The sequence below is a fragment of the Wolffia australiana genome, chromosome 13 (assembly GCF_029677425.1).
Source record: "Wolffia australiana isolate 7733 chromosome 13, ASM2967742v1".
Classification (NCBI taxonomy): Eukaryota; Viridiplantae; Streptophyta; class Magnoliopsida; order Alismatales; family Araceae; genus Wolffia; species Wolffia australiana.
In genome coordinates, this window is record NC_135847.1 from 3,081,591 (window position 1) to 3,096,759 (window position 15,169).

General features: G+C 44.0%; 1 protein-coding gene across 1 annotated transcript; it reads left to right on the top strand.

Annotated features, from left to right (window-relative positions):
* Positions 1-6,271: 6,271 nt before the first annotated feature.
* On the top strand, positions 6,272-11,896 carry NFD5 (pentatricopeptide (PPR) repeat-containing protein). The gene is made up of 2 exons (XM_078584928.1): positions 6,272-7,477; positions 10,727-11,896. Exons 1-2 carry the CDS (start codon positions 6,422-6,424, stop codon positions 11,780-11,782), a joined length of 2,112 nt encoding a protein of 703 aa, XP_078441054.1. The 5' UTR covers positions 6,272-6,421; the 3' UTR covers positions 11,783-11,896.
* The last annotated feature ends 3,273 nt before the right edge of the window (positions 11,897-15,169 follow it).

Sequence of the window (15,169 nt, forward strand, 5' to 3'; positions counted from 1 at the left end):
AGTTGTGGTGCTTGATTGTCTTACGTCCTTGATGTATTGGTAAACCCAATAATATAGCTAAGATCAAAGGAACTAGAGTGGATTTTATGCATGATCACTTTGGGAATATTAGCATTTATTTAACATATCAATAGAAATGAAATCCCTAATGATGTGATATTAACTGTACTATTCCATAGCCATAAGTATATAAGATCAAAATAAATTCATTGCATTATTTAGACCCAAGGATAAAATGGTAGTGTCCTTGAGATAATTTTGGATTTTTCCAAATCCGTGCATAATATCCAATGGAAATTTTTTTGGAAAATACACTCCACTTTATCCATAAAAAACCCCAAAATAGTTGTTTTTTTAAAATAAAAGACATAGTAATATGTGCATAATCCTATAAAGAGAGAGAAATTTTGAGATATCATTGATACACAAGAATTTGGTTAAATACGTTTTTTAAGGCTCTGATTTATGCAACAATATTTATAAAATGTTCCTTATAATAGGTTAAGTAAGGGTCAAATCCTCAAGGAGCGGGTAATGAGAGAGTAAAGTGTAATTCAAATATATTTTGAAATAATTTTCTTTGGTGATTTTATATGTTTTTGGATTTTTAACTATTTTGTAAAGAGGAAATCAACTAAATGATAGAAAACTAGTAAAAAATATTTTAAATAAATAAAATAAATATTTATGTTATTTATTATAACTTCCAATAATTTATTATAATTTTTACGATTTTTTGTAGGGCAAGAAAAACATTAAAGATAAATAGAACCTTATGCCGCATTTCAGAAATTGCAGCATAAATGAGTAGTTGATGAAAATTGCTGTAACGTTTGGTGGAGGAGGAATTTTTGAGTGTCGTTTGATGCATTGGAATGAAGTCTAGGCTATCCTTTGGAATATCTAGAAAAAATGTTGAGAAAATTCAAATCAAACCTTCAGGATATCAAACTAACCTTGTTGTCACGTTCCCCAAGGGACAAGTGGTGTTCTTTCTCCAAGAATCTTGATCTCCCTTGAACTATCTCTCCCACACTCTTCTAGAACAAGACGGATCAAACAAATCTGATGCACTAGGCCTCCAACAACAAGTTAGGAGCAGAAATCCAAGATAAGATACAAAGAGAGGAGAAGAAAATAAATAGAAGTGGCCTAACTCTTCCAACCATTGGATATAATTCCATGGGAATGGAGGGCTAGGATATCTTGATTTCCAGCCTGGACCCCCGTGCCCTCCTTCTAAGATTTCAAAACAGATCATTCAAATTCAAATTGTGGGTTAGTTCCACAATTCTTGCCTTTAGTTGACCCAATCTTTAAGGAGGTTTGAATGGACTTCTAGAATGGGTTTCTTGTGTATTGAGCCTCCTCTCATTATCCATTTGATTTCTAATTTCCTCCCATTTGTATCTCAAATTCACCATTATATTTACCTAAGCCCTGTTTATCAAATAAAACTCCAAGAATATGTGACAAATCCACCTGACTCTAAAGAGTTAAGTGGGGTTAGTCTAAAAAGTCAATAAAATATATGAAAATAAAACTTAGGAAAATAAATCATAAATCTATCATTTTACCCTTAAATGATGAAGAATGCTAGGGAAAATCTAAAAATATTTGGTAAAAATTAAGTATAAAAGCATAATTTTACTGATCTAATTTGACGTTATCAATCATGATGAATACAATTTTCCATAATAAATCAGTTCAATCAAGCCATTACGTGAGGACTATCAACAGTACTAATTCAATTTTCTCCTTAGATTTTATCATGGTTTTTTGGACCTTGGAAAACGATAAATCAGAAAAATGGCGGGCACTATAGTGATTTTGCATATTTTTCATTAGTAATTTTATTTTTGATATGATTGTAATGAGCCGCTTGATAGCCCAACATAAATATCATGCTCTCCATTCTCCTGTAGATCAAACTGATAAAAAATAAATAAATAAAATGATAGACATCAATTTATAAATCTAGATGAAAACTTTTGTAAAAAATAATTTAAGATGATCACAATTATGAAAATTGAATGTCAATGAATTTCTTTCAAATTCCTATATATTTTTTTTGATCGGTCTTCAAAATTTAAACATCTTAAAATGATTTTATAAGCCCAAATTCAACATCATATAAATATGATTAATTCAAAACCAAACAAAGGATCATGACCTGGAAATTTGTTGACATTGCATGATGAAAATGAAATGTAATATGAAATGAACTAGAACAATTACAAACTATATTCGTGTTCATGATGGAAATTCTCCTTTGATTATAAGGTTGCCGGTTAAATACTTTGTATTTTACCAGGAAAATATAAGGGAATTAGGCACTATGAAAGGGAATCGATGGCCATTTTATTGTCTTTATAAAAAGGGCACCATTATTTATCATTTCAAAATATTTGTTTAATATGGACCTATTTTGTAAGAAACAAACAGTATGCGTTTTCAACATCCATATCTGATATTTATTATAGTATATTAAAATATTTTCTGAAATAAGGCATGTCCCCACTATCTTACATAAATATCAGGCATCAGCACTATGCTGGATTATTTAGGCTGATTGGCAGCCAAATCAGTGCAAAGATGATCCCACCAGATATTATTGAAGTTTTGGACTAGATAAATTTACTAAAGAAAGTGTGTTGGTGTGGCATAACGACTTGTGGCAAAAGGAGGTTTGGAGACAAAATCTTCTCTTTAGTTGTTGTCTTTATCTTGCCATATAGTGTAGACCACTCTTTTCATTTGGAGGTCTCTGCTTCTATCAGGACCTTAATTAATTTCATCTTAAGGGCTATGCAAACCTTTTAATTACAGTATCATCTATCCTATGCCCTATAACTTGATTGTGTTCTTTCTGCAGTAGGTGAGGTCACTCTTCTCCTGAGGGATGAGAGTTTAACCAAGGGCATTGTCTTGCTCAATTGAGTGAGAGTGTATTATGATTTGAAATTGCCATCACTTAAACTATTCGAATGAGTCGTATGAGAATTACTAGAAGGGAGACTTCTCCCTATGATTGAATTTGGAATGCCCTTAACCAGAATAAAAATTATTGTGCCAATTTTCTATCTTAATTCCATTCTCGCATTAGGCAATTTTAAGCACTATAGTAATACCATTGTATTACTATAGTGCTTAAAATTTGAGTGCCAAATATTTGGTAGATAAATTATTATACCTCTGTATCAAACAACCTTCAGTAAACACCACACTTACACCCTTTGTTCCTCTCTCCATCTTGCATTCCCTCCATTTTAGTCTCTCACCCTTTCACTCACCCTCTTGTACGCTTTGCCTCACTCCCTCATGATGGAAATATATGTGGCCGGCAAACCAATCACACATTCCACATCTCGTTTCATATTCATTAATAGAACATATTCATTATAGTGCACGTGTGATGCGTATAATGAAGTCCATGAATACATGATTGGACTTGGTGAATTATGATGAGATCGTAATATGGAGATCATTAGTCTTTAAGCATATGTTCTAAACATTCCTATTCAAAGGATACACGAGAAGGACATTGAAGCATCCAGATAGAATAGCATTATCTAGCCTCACTCATATAATGAGTATGGTTGGTCTCGTAGCCATTCGTCTGGAGACACTAAGGATAGATAGTGGGTGCTCTTTAGTGGAAAGAGTTCATTGAATTGATCCGTAAAAATCCTTGAATGGTATTATACCGAACTGTCAATCAGGTTGATTCATGTCACGGTTGTGTAAGTGGTCCTTAGACTTGAGACACCAAAGACGTTTTGTGGACGGACGGTTGCACTTTGGCTATGGTCAACGAGTCTCTAATCATGGGATTCTAAACGATCTTAGTTCGAGTGCATCAAGAACTTCACGAAGACGATTGAGTGGCCAAGATGGGATCTTCCACCCTTGGTATAAGAGGTGACAACTCAAGGAAGATGATGCGATGAAGTCCTTGGCCAAGGCAATGAAATATCGGTGAAGAGTTCTCCGATGATTTCTAAATCCATTAGTACTAACTCGGATGACCGATTAGGGTTTGACAATTGACCATACCCTAAGTCGTCCAAGGAGCGTCAAGTGGATGAGGGATTATACATACACGGTAACCAATGATGAACAGGTTCTATGAGTGAGTCGATACACACTCCTTTGTATCTTCTAGGACACGATGTGTAGCTTGGCACCCCACGTGTCGGAGTCTCGACCTATCGATTGGGTTAAATCGATCCGACATTAATTAATCCATATGATGATATAGTTAATTAATTTGGAAGGCTAATAAAGGTTATTGGGCCACTGGAGTCGTTAACTAGACTGATACATGGGCCTAGAGGGTAACACGCAAATGGTCTTTTGGACGTCGGAAGATATACTTAAGTTTTGGGGGTTTTTATGAAAAATACCCATTTAGTATAAATAGGGGAAGGCCCTGAACGAAATTCACCCAGGCCAGAATTGTTCAGGGGCCTTTCCCCTTATTCTCGAGTCTCCCCACACCCCTCTCCATGCTCCATGTGATCGAAATGACGTAATGACGCCAACGAAGAAAGAACGGGGCTCGTCAACGAGAAGGAGGAGATCCGGCATGCCGAGGATTGCGTGGATACGTCTAGAGGCTGCACACATGAGCAGCTCGACTCGTCTCACTTCGGGATCCAAGGAATCACAGATGTGATCCGTGGAAAGGTACTCGTTTCAATGGTTTTTGTTGATGCCGTTCGATTCACAAAAGTCTTCCATTGCGTCTCGTTTTGTTTTGTTCATCCATGTCAAGGCCTCTAGAACCCAACATCTCACTCACCCTCTCTCCTCTTCTCACTCTCTCTGTCTCTCCCTCTTGCAATATATGCCTCACCCTCTCACTCTCCCTCTCTTCCCCTCTCACTCTTTCTTTCTCTCACTCTCGTACTCTCTCCATCTTGCACTCTCTGCCTCATCCTCTCACTCTTCCTCTCTATCTCTCACACTCTCCCTCTCTTCTCACAGTCCCTGCCTTTCACATTCTTCGCCTCTCCCTCTCGCTCTTTCTTGCCCTCTCTCCTGCTCTCACTCCCTCCATCTCTCTCTCCCTCTCTCCCTCTCTCCGTATTTCAGTCTCTTAGTCTCACTCTCTCCCTCTCTCATTCTCACACTTTCACTCTCTCATTTTCTCTCTCTCATTCTCATACTTTCACCCTCTCATCTCTCCCTCTCTTCATTCTTGCACTCTCTCTCACTCTATCACTCTCTCCCCTTTTCATTCTCTAACTATCTCCTTTCTCATTTTCACGCTCTTCCCATCTTATTCTCTACCTCTCTCACTCTCTCTTGTTGTCCAGTTGTCCCCATCTCCCTCTCTCACTCTCATTGTCTTCCCCTCTAACTTTCTCACTCTCACATTCCACTCTTTCACTCTCTCTCCCTCTCTCATTCTCTTAATCTTTAAGTCTCTCATTATCTCTCTCTCACTCTTTCTCTCTCTCATTGTCGAACACTACTCGACACCCAAGTTGACATTCAGATGGAGTCTAGTCAGATATGGTTAGACGATCACGTGGAGCAAGGGCGAGCTAAGTAGGAGAAAGGGAGACCACTTTGAGTGGAATACTTATAAATGAGAACATCATATTTTTCCAATTTTGACTTAAATCACTTTAAAAGTTCACTATAATATATATTTTAAAATCGACATTGACTTTCACATTGAATAGTCATTTTGACGCGTTGAGGAACCTGACCGAGGTCTCCCCCAGATGCGGACAGAACGTCTAGGTTTAAGTTTTTGCTAAAACCGGGCCAAGACTGGACCATGCCCTTCCATATAGTTCCGGATTGTCCGGGACGTGGATGATGGACAGGATGTGGACGATGGACGGGATGGGATGAAGATCGTCCCGTTTGACGTTCGGATATTTCACCTTCGTCCAAACCGTCCCGTCTAGGGAATCGTCCATTGAAGAAAAAAATAGTCCGCATCCCGACTTTGCCAGTTTTGTCCCGTCCAGAGAAAAACCGTCCTGTCCCTCGTCCTGGACGAAAAAAAATCACGTTTAAAATTTTTAAGATACTTTTCTAAGTGTTTTAGGGAAATATGAGGGATAGAGAAAGCAGAGGGACATATATAAAATTCAGACAAAAAAACCATCCAGTCCGTTAGTCCCGGGATAAATTTCCGTCCGGGTTTTCGTCCAATCTCACATACGGGAATGTTTCATCCTGGTCCGAAAAAATCATCCCATCCACGTCCATAGTTTGAAGTCGTCTTGTAAGCTGTGACCCATCTAAGTAGCCGTGCACATTTGCTTGATCAATTGGTTCAATTTCATCCAAACACCCCCCAGAAAACCCAACCCAGACTACTGACTCGATCACAAGCTACAACCAATCTTCTAGGGTTTCCTTGGTCGATGATCCAGGAGAAACCCACAAGCCATCAGCCATGAGAAACGTCTTCGCAAGGCGAACTCTCCAAGCTTCGTACCACTTCGCCAAGAACAGCTCAACCATCGTCTCCTCGGCAGCTCCCCACACCCACGATCAAACCCTCTTCTCCCTTTCCTCTCTCCTTCAAACCCTTCGAAGATCCTACAATACCTCGCAAGAAATCCAGACCCATCTCCCCAAAGACCTCGCCATTGCCGTCAATGTCGAGGAAGAAGCAGTTCATCAAGGAAACGAAGAGATCCCGGAAGAAGAAGACGAACCCATGAACGAGTTCTTATCTCGCTTCACAGCAAGGATGAAGAACAAGCTCTGCGACGCGTTTCCGGATAGCAGCAAGGAAACCATCGACGGAATGCTTCTTCTGATTGCCCAGAAAGTCGTCTCCGAGATGGAGAAAGGAGGGGGCGTTCTCTCCTCTGCTGTTTCTTCTGATTCTTCTGACCCTTCTCTCAATCTCAGCCCAGATCTATGGAGCGAAGTGTGGGAAGTCAGCAAGAAATCCTTTGAAGAGACGAGAAGAACTCGGCGGAGAGAAGAAATGAAGCGATTCCTGCACTGCGAGGACGTCAAGACGATGTGCCGCTTCGCTTCAGAGGTCGGTATTCGAGGGGATATGCTCAGAGAGCTGCGTTTCAAGTGGGCAAACGAGAAATTGGAGGAATTTGATTTCTACAGGAACTTGGAGCGCATGGTAGAACACCATAAACGGTCTGGAGAGGTCGATTCGGAGGCGGCGGTGCCGTCGTTGGCGGCGCTTCTGCGGCGACGAGGGGCGATGAAGTACGCCGTTCGTGGGCTTAACCTGTCGGCGCCGGGCTGGGCGGCGGTGGCGGATAAGATCAACGATGCTGAGAAGAGAAATGGGGCGGAGGAAGCTCAGCCAATTATGGGGAAATGCAGGTTGATTACTGAGGAAATTGTTGGGTTGAAGGAAGATGATGACCCGTTTATGATTTTATCAGAGTGGGTTGAGCTGTTGCGCCCCAATAGAGCTGATTGGCTTGCTCTTCTTGCCCGGCTTCATCAGCAGAATCTCTCTGTATACTTCAAGGTTTGTTTTCTTGTTCTATCTTAATATTATGGTATGGTTAATTGATAAGGTATAAGATCATAGATAGTATTTTGATGGAAATCTGGCATTGTCAATGTTCTTTGTTCCTTTCCCTTGATAAACCCTCGCAGGTGGTCTTGGAAGCTATGTAGGGACATTTTGTTCTGTGATTCTCAGATCTGTCATCGGATGAGATCACATCGGATTCCTCCAGATCCAGAATTTTGACCTTCGTAGGGACCTTCGTCTTCAAAAATCAGAAAGTACCGAAGACCCTACAGGCTCGGTTTGGGGGCCGGTCCCCAGACATCGCTGTGAATGCGGAGGAGTGGCATCGAGGTATGAGACTGAGATGAGGGAAAAGATGGCCGGCGGTGTTTAGCCAACTGACAAGCCTCACACACAATAGTCTTCGGGTCCAAACCCACAAACAAAGTCGGAAACAAACGCTTTAAAATAGCAAATGACGGATGCCCGAGGCGCTGATGCGTCAGATGTAGTCGACCCCGCCGCTGCTCATCGGCCGGCAAGACTGGGCTGCACCGGAAGCACTGCGAGGTCCCCATCGTCCAGCAGCAGCAACCCGTGCTCGCGTCTAATCGGTGTAGTTCTCCCCACCTTGTTAGACAGAGACATTCCGTCAGGTGTCAGGTGAAAAGAACAAGACACAGAATCAACAAGACGCTGAGGGGACATCAAAATGGCTCGCAGCAACGGAACATGCAGAACCCTTTGAACCACTCCCAGACCATCGATGTAGACTGCCCCAATACCCGCCACGGGAAGATGTCCACCACCCGCAGTAAGAACAGTGCGGCCCCCACCATGTCGCTCGTACGAGACAAACCGGTGGTTGAAGGGGGTCATATGTTCCGTTGCCCCCGAGTCAATTACCCAAGTCGTCTCCGCAACCAGGGGAGCCGTAAAGGCGGTATGACCACAGTACCACTCCGTAGTGGGTAGGGTAGAGCACGCACCAAAGAAAGACGAGGAGGGCACCGAGGTGGATGTCTGAAGAGCAGAGAGCTGGGACGTGAGCCAAGCAAGCTCGGCCTGCACACGGTCAAACTGTTCTGCCGTAACATGCTGAGAAGCGCCGGAAGTAGACTGAGCAAGCAAAGCCGACTCTTTCTTCTTCTTCTTCTTCTGTTCAGCGAAGTACTTCTTCCGACAGCGGGATTCCACATGACCAATCTTGCTGCAGTAGGAACAGACCGGGGCAGCGCCTTCCTGGGTCGATGCAGGGATGGAGGAGGGCCGAGAGAGGAGGGCCGTCGAGTCCCGTGGATCCTCGGAAGCTTGACGGCCAAACTTCAGGATATGACTCTCCTCTTCTTGAAGCTCTTTCACCAGCTCGGAAATGGTGGGCAGACCCTCCGTGCGGTACATGGCAGCGCGTCGGATGTGCTCATATTCTCGATTCAGCCCCCTGATGAAGCCCAGCAAGCGAAGACGTAGCGTATGTTGATACATTAGGCTGGAGGTGTCCGGAGGGAGGTAGTGATCAACCTCATCCCAGATGCGTTTGTGGGCCAGGGCATACTCCATAATGGACATGGATCCCTGGCGGAGGGAATATGCCTGGTCCACTAAGTCAAGGAGACGCCAATTGTCCCCATCTTTGCCGCAAAAGAGGTTTGCTTGATCCCAAAAACCCTTGACCGTGGCCTGGTGAGGAAATGTGTCCGCAAACTCCGGAGTAAGGGTGTGAAGGCGAAGCCAATTTAAGATAAAGTGCTCCTCCGCATCCCAGGCAGCATAGTGAGGGTGGGAGGTCGAAAGAGCTGGAGCCGTGCAATGCTTGAAGAGTTGTCGAGCTCTCAGCGTAGACTCGACGAAGCGGCTCCATTTCAGAACATTGGGCCCGGAAAGACGCCCCGTCGGGTGGATGCGATGAGGATTAACCACTTTATGGGAAAGCGGTTTTTCGAGGAAGTCGGCGTCAGAGAATTCGTCGGCCGTGACGGTGGCAGCAGACTTGTCATCAGCCATGGCTTGGACAGACGGCTTCGACACACAGCAGACGGCTCACTGGGCAGTCGACGACACCAGATCTTCAGCAGAGCCGTGCAATGCTCGGGATGTCGCGGAGCCCCGAAACCTAGACGAAATCGGAGAAGCCGCGCCACGAAATCTAGACGAAATCGCAGAAGCAGAGTGTTAGTCTGTGCGCTGCGGGCGGCGCGGACGGCGGCTGGCGGGCTGCTAGCTGGGCAAACGGCGGCCTGCGGGCGTAATGCACAGCAGATGGGTGCACAGCAGAGGTCGGACGGCTGGCCGCGCGGACTGCTGGCTGCGGGCGGACGGTTGCGCGGACGGCTGCCTGCGGGCGGACGGCGTCGCGAATGGCTGGCCGCGCGAACTGCTGTCTGCGGGCGGACGGCTGGGCGGACGGCTGCCTGTGGGCGGACGTCCGCGCGGACTGTTGCCTGCGGGCGGACGGCTGCGCGGAAGTTGCGGCGCGCGGACTGCTGTCTGCGGGCGGACGGCCGCGCGGAAGCTGCGGCGCACGGACTGCTGTCTGCGGGCGGCGGTCTGCGTGCGGCTAGGGCTGCACACAGGCTGGATGGCGAACACGACTAGAGTCGTGTACCCGGAGGATGATGTCAAGTCCTCCACTAGGATCAAGAGCTTGAGCTCTGATACCATGTAAACCCTAGAGGGTCTGGGGGAGAAGAGAGGTTGAAGGAGAATAGAATGTAATGACATAATGAATGAGAGTTACAAGAGGGGTATATATACCCTTAAGAGATAGAATAGAGAATAGGGAATAGGGCTAATGGGCTTATAGAACAGGGCCCATTAGCCCATAGAGGACATGTCTCACTAACATTTGTTCCTTTCCCTTGATAAACCCTCGCAGGTGGTCTTGGAAGCTATGTAGGGACATTTTGTTCTGTGATTCTCAGATCTGTCATCGGATGAGATCACATCGGATTCCTCCAGATCCAGAATTTTGATCGATCTGATCAATCCAATCCGATAGACCAGGATGGGTGGCAATACATTTGGCCTATTGATTGGATCCAATCAAGGTTGATGTTTGATTTTCAGATCGGTTCATTTAGTGGAATGGGTCGATCTGGCCAACGACGCGGCGCCAATTCTCTGGCAGAGCAGTGCGACAACGCTGCTCGTTCCTCTTTGTGTGTTTTTGAGCTTTTGGGCTATTGATGGGTTTCTTATTTTCCTTCTCTATTTTCTACCAGCTAGTTTTGCTTCTAAGATGAATTGGTTTATTTTTTACAGGTGGCTGAACTAGCATTGAATGAAAAGTCATTTGAAGCATCAATTGGGGACTATGCAAAGCTCATGGATGCCTACGCAAAGGCCAACAATGTCAAAAAGGCAGAGCAGGTTCTTGAGAGGATGACTGACAGAGGCGTTGAAACCGACATCCGCGTCTGGGTCATTCTTCTCCAGATGTACTGCGATTCCGTAAACCTCGACCGTGCCAAAGAAGCATTCGAGAAGCTAAGGAACCAGGGCTTCCAGCCAGACCTCAACACGTACAGATCCATGATCATGGCCTACGTCAACTCGGGCCTTCCGAAGGCGGCCGAAAGCCTAATCAGGGAAATGGAGGCCAGGGACATAAAACCCACATTAGAATTGTACAGGACCCTCCTCCAGGCCTTTGCCCAGAAAGGACATGTTGACTCTGCACAAAGAATGTTCAACAACATGCAGTTCAGTGGCATCCAGCCTGATCTAGAAGCATGTACACTGCTTCTAGAAGCCTACGGACAAGCCGGGGACGCCGACCAGGCTCGCCACAGCTTCGACTTCCTTCGGAAATCCGGCCACAAGCCCGACGACCGGTGCGTGGGTAGCATGATGTCGGCATATCAGAAGAAGAACCTTCTGGACAAGGCCCTGGACCTGATTCTGAGCTTGGAGAAGGACGGGTTTAAGCCTGGGATGGCAACGTACGCCGTACTTGTCGATTGGCTTGGGAGGCTGCTGTTGGTGGAAGAGGTGGAGCAGATTTTGGAAAAGATCACAGAGCTTGGAGACGTTCCGTTTAAGGTTAGCGTGAGCTTGTGCAGTATGTATGCAAGGGCGGGGACGAAGGAGAAGGCTTTGGAGTTGTTGAAGGTGGTGGAGGAGAAGAGGGAGCAATTGACGGGCGAACAGTTTGAGAGGGTTATTGATGGGCTTGTGGCAGGTGGGTTTCATGAAGATGCCAAGAGGGTTCATGGGTTTATGCAAAGTCAGGGTTTTTCTGCTTCTGAGTCCCTCAGGATTGCTCTCATGGCTGGTCCCATGGTTTCCCGGCACAGACCAGGTTCACCTCTTAAGTAGCAAGAGTTCTTCATCTCTATCTCTATCTCTATCTCTTTTTCTCACTATCTCTCAATTTCTCTCTTTATCTGATTACATATTTCTCCAGATTGGTGATAAAGCTTTTGGGACACCTATTTGATTTTTGCTACGGAGATTAGGTTAATAATACTGGTAATTCTGAAAAAAAATATTTACTCATGAAATGAAGCATAATTTAAATGCAGAAGTGTGATCCTGGTTTACCGTCCTAATAGATATTCATCATGACCACTTCATCCTTGTTTCTATCTATCCAGATCTATTGTGTCGCTTTTGGACTATCTGTTAGGTCTTCTCTGGGAATATTATGATAATAATATTGTTTTTTCTTGAATAATTATTTTCCTTTTGCAAGCTGCAAAGGTGAGATGTCATTCATGAAGTACTCAATGCTGCGAAACTTATGTAATATGAAATAAATACAAGCGTGCAATCATGGTTCAGCATTTAACTCTCTACAATTTATTCTTTATGACTTCTTTCCTATTCTTCATTTCTCTCTAACTTTGTCCCTTTATCAAGTCATATCTATCTGTTTCTCTCGATCTCTATCTTGTTATGTATCTATCCAGACCGGTGGTATCACTGTTGGGACATCTCTTTGTATTTGGAATAAAAATTTGATAATTAGTTTTGTTCTCTGAACAATTTCTTAACATTTTCTATTTTGGTGCTATATGAAATGTATAGTTTTGTAAATAAGGAAACGGTAACTAAAGTACAAAACTTGCATGGATAATTCATCAACCTTGTCATAATTCTTCATGATTTCTCTGTCTCTCTATCTGCGGTTACATATCTATCCAGATCTGTTATATCACTGTTGGGAGATAAGTTTAGTTTTTTACTGCAAAGACTATGACAAGAAATTATTATTTTCAAATTTTTTAAAGTTTATAAGCTGCTACATCCGAGTGAAATTCATGAAGCACATAAAACATAAAACTAAAATCAGTGAAGCATCAAGACACAAATTATGGGAGACAAATTGATACACCAATGTAGTATCAATGAAATAACTTTAACAGAATTTTAAGAAATTCCATACAACCGCCCAATGCAGGTCCGAATTAAAACAAGAATGATTGAGGTGAGAAGATTTGGAGATAGAAGATCTGGACGCCACTCCTCTTGGCAAAGCTCCTTCCTTCGATCTTGAATGTCTCCTCTGCCCTAAGAAACTCCTCCTTCCAGATCAGGAGGCTGGTTCCTGCTGCTCTGGCCTCTTTGGGGGTGTAACCGTCAACCTTGAGGTCAAGAAAAAGAAAAGACTGGCTTACCCGATCTCCACTTCACTTATTTATAGGGTTCTGGCTTTCCCCATCTTGTTTGGTCAACACATACGGTCAGCGGGCTGTTGACCCACCCTCTGCTTATTCTTTCTTCTGTATTTCCTTGAATAGAATCTATCAATACCTTCTCCTTGAAGGTTCAGCTTGTCCTCAAGCTGGAAATCTGGAAATGTTTTGCAAAAATGCTGGACTTGTTCCCATGAGGCTTCATTGGCTGGGAGGTTAGTCCATTTGACAAGTACTTCTGCTCCATAGAGTGTGCGGCGAAATTCAAGGATGTGTTCAGGGTACACTTGCCATTCATATTCGTTAGTTAGACAAGAGGGAAGAGGGTGAATATTTTGATGGTGAGGACCAACTGCTTTCTTAAGTAGAGAGACATGAAAGACTGGATGGGGGGTAGATTGAGGAGGTAGATCCAAGCGGTATGCCACTGGTCCTTTTTTGGAGATTTATGTAAGGGCCAAAACATTTGGACTGAGTTTTTCATGTCTTTTTATCCAATGACTTCTCCTGTATGGTCTCAACTTCAAGTAGACCATGTCACCTTCCAAATATTCTTCATCTCTTCTGCTTATCTGCTTGGATTTTCATTCTCGATTGAGCCTTTGCTAAGTGCTGTTTTAGAGTGATAAAATCTCATCCCTCTCCATTAAGATTTGATCGATGGAATCAAAAGGGCATGGTGTTCGTCCATAACGAATTAGTGAGGGGGGATCCCGACCATACATCGCCTTGAAAGGTGTAGTCTTGATTGAAGTATGATAGGAAGTGTTGTAATTATATTTGGCCCAATGTAGCCAATTTTTCCATCTTTTAGGATTTTTAGAAGCAAAGCATCTTAAGTAACACTCCAAACCTCTGTCTGTGACTTCTGATTGTCCATTGGTTTCAGGATGATATGTTTAGCTGAATTTTAGACAAGATCCTTGAAGTTGATGAAACTATTTCCAAAAATGACTTGTAAATAATATACCTTTTTTTGAAATGGTTGAGTTAGGAATGCCACAAAGTTTGATGATTTATTTTGAAAATATATCATAAATGATGCCAGTTGAGATGGGATGTTTCACTGTAATGTAATGACTATATTTACTTAAACGGTCAACAATTGCCATGATGGAATCAAATCCTTCTGATTTGGGTAATCCTTAAATAAAATCCATGGTCATATATTCCCAAATTTGGTTGGGGATAGGTAAAGGTTGAAGTAATCCTGCTGGAGATAGAGTCGATGAGTTTTGTTGCTTGCATACTAGACACTGATTCACATATATTTTTAAAGATTTTCTCATACCTGGCCAGGTGACTTGTTGAGATATCCTTTTGAATGTCATATGAAATCCTTCATGTCCCCCAATAATTGAATCATGAAATTCTTGCAGGATTTTGATATGCTCCGGCAGCGGGTCTATGCTTGGAGGAAGCCACGCACGCACCGGCCCAGCCTGCATCTAAGCCTACTTAGGGACCTCTCCCATGATAGGGGACGGCAAACATTCAGACAATAAGGCTTCCATTCTCCTTCCCTACCTCCCTCTCTGGGGTTTCCCTCTCTCTCTCTCTCTCGTGGTTTGTAGGTCGACACGCCATCTTCGCCGAGTAGCTGACAGTCGCCCTACCCCAACCATTCCAGTTTCTTCTCTTTCTACCCCGAGAACCTTCTCCTCTCTTCCTCTCCCATCTGTTATCGACATTTGGATCTTGAACAATTTCTGTTGATCGTTGACTTACAAGTGTTCCATGATACGTTCCGGAGTATGATCGTATCAACTGGTATCAGAGCCATCGTCCATCGCGCCTTGCCGCCCTCATCATGGAGCCCACGCCGAAGGAGGGATCCCCATCCTGAAGCAACGAACCATGGGCGAAGACCCTTGCCGACGACCTTGTGCCCATCACCGCTCAGTTGCAGCTGCTCATGGCGGCGCACCAGCAACAAGCCGCACAGCCTTTGGCAGCCCCAGTCACCGTAGGCCCTGCGGGGGAGACGAGGAGCGCCTATACAGCCGCGACAAACGGGGGCGTGGGACAGCTGCTCCCGGGCACGTTGAACTTTGTTGTGTCAGACTTC

What these genes read in the sequence shown, in the direction of transcription:
- NFD5 (XM_078584928.1), top strand. Translation starts at nt 6,422, where the DNA reads ATGAGAAACGTCTTCGCAAGGCGAACTCTCCAAGCTTCGTACCACTTC. An exon ending in ATCTCTCTGTATACTTCAAG is followed by an intron (nt 7,478 to 10,726) that starts GTTTGTTTTCTT and finishes TATTTTTTACAG; the next exon opens with GTGGCTGAACTAGCATTGAA.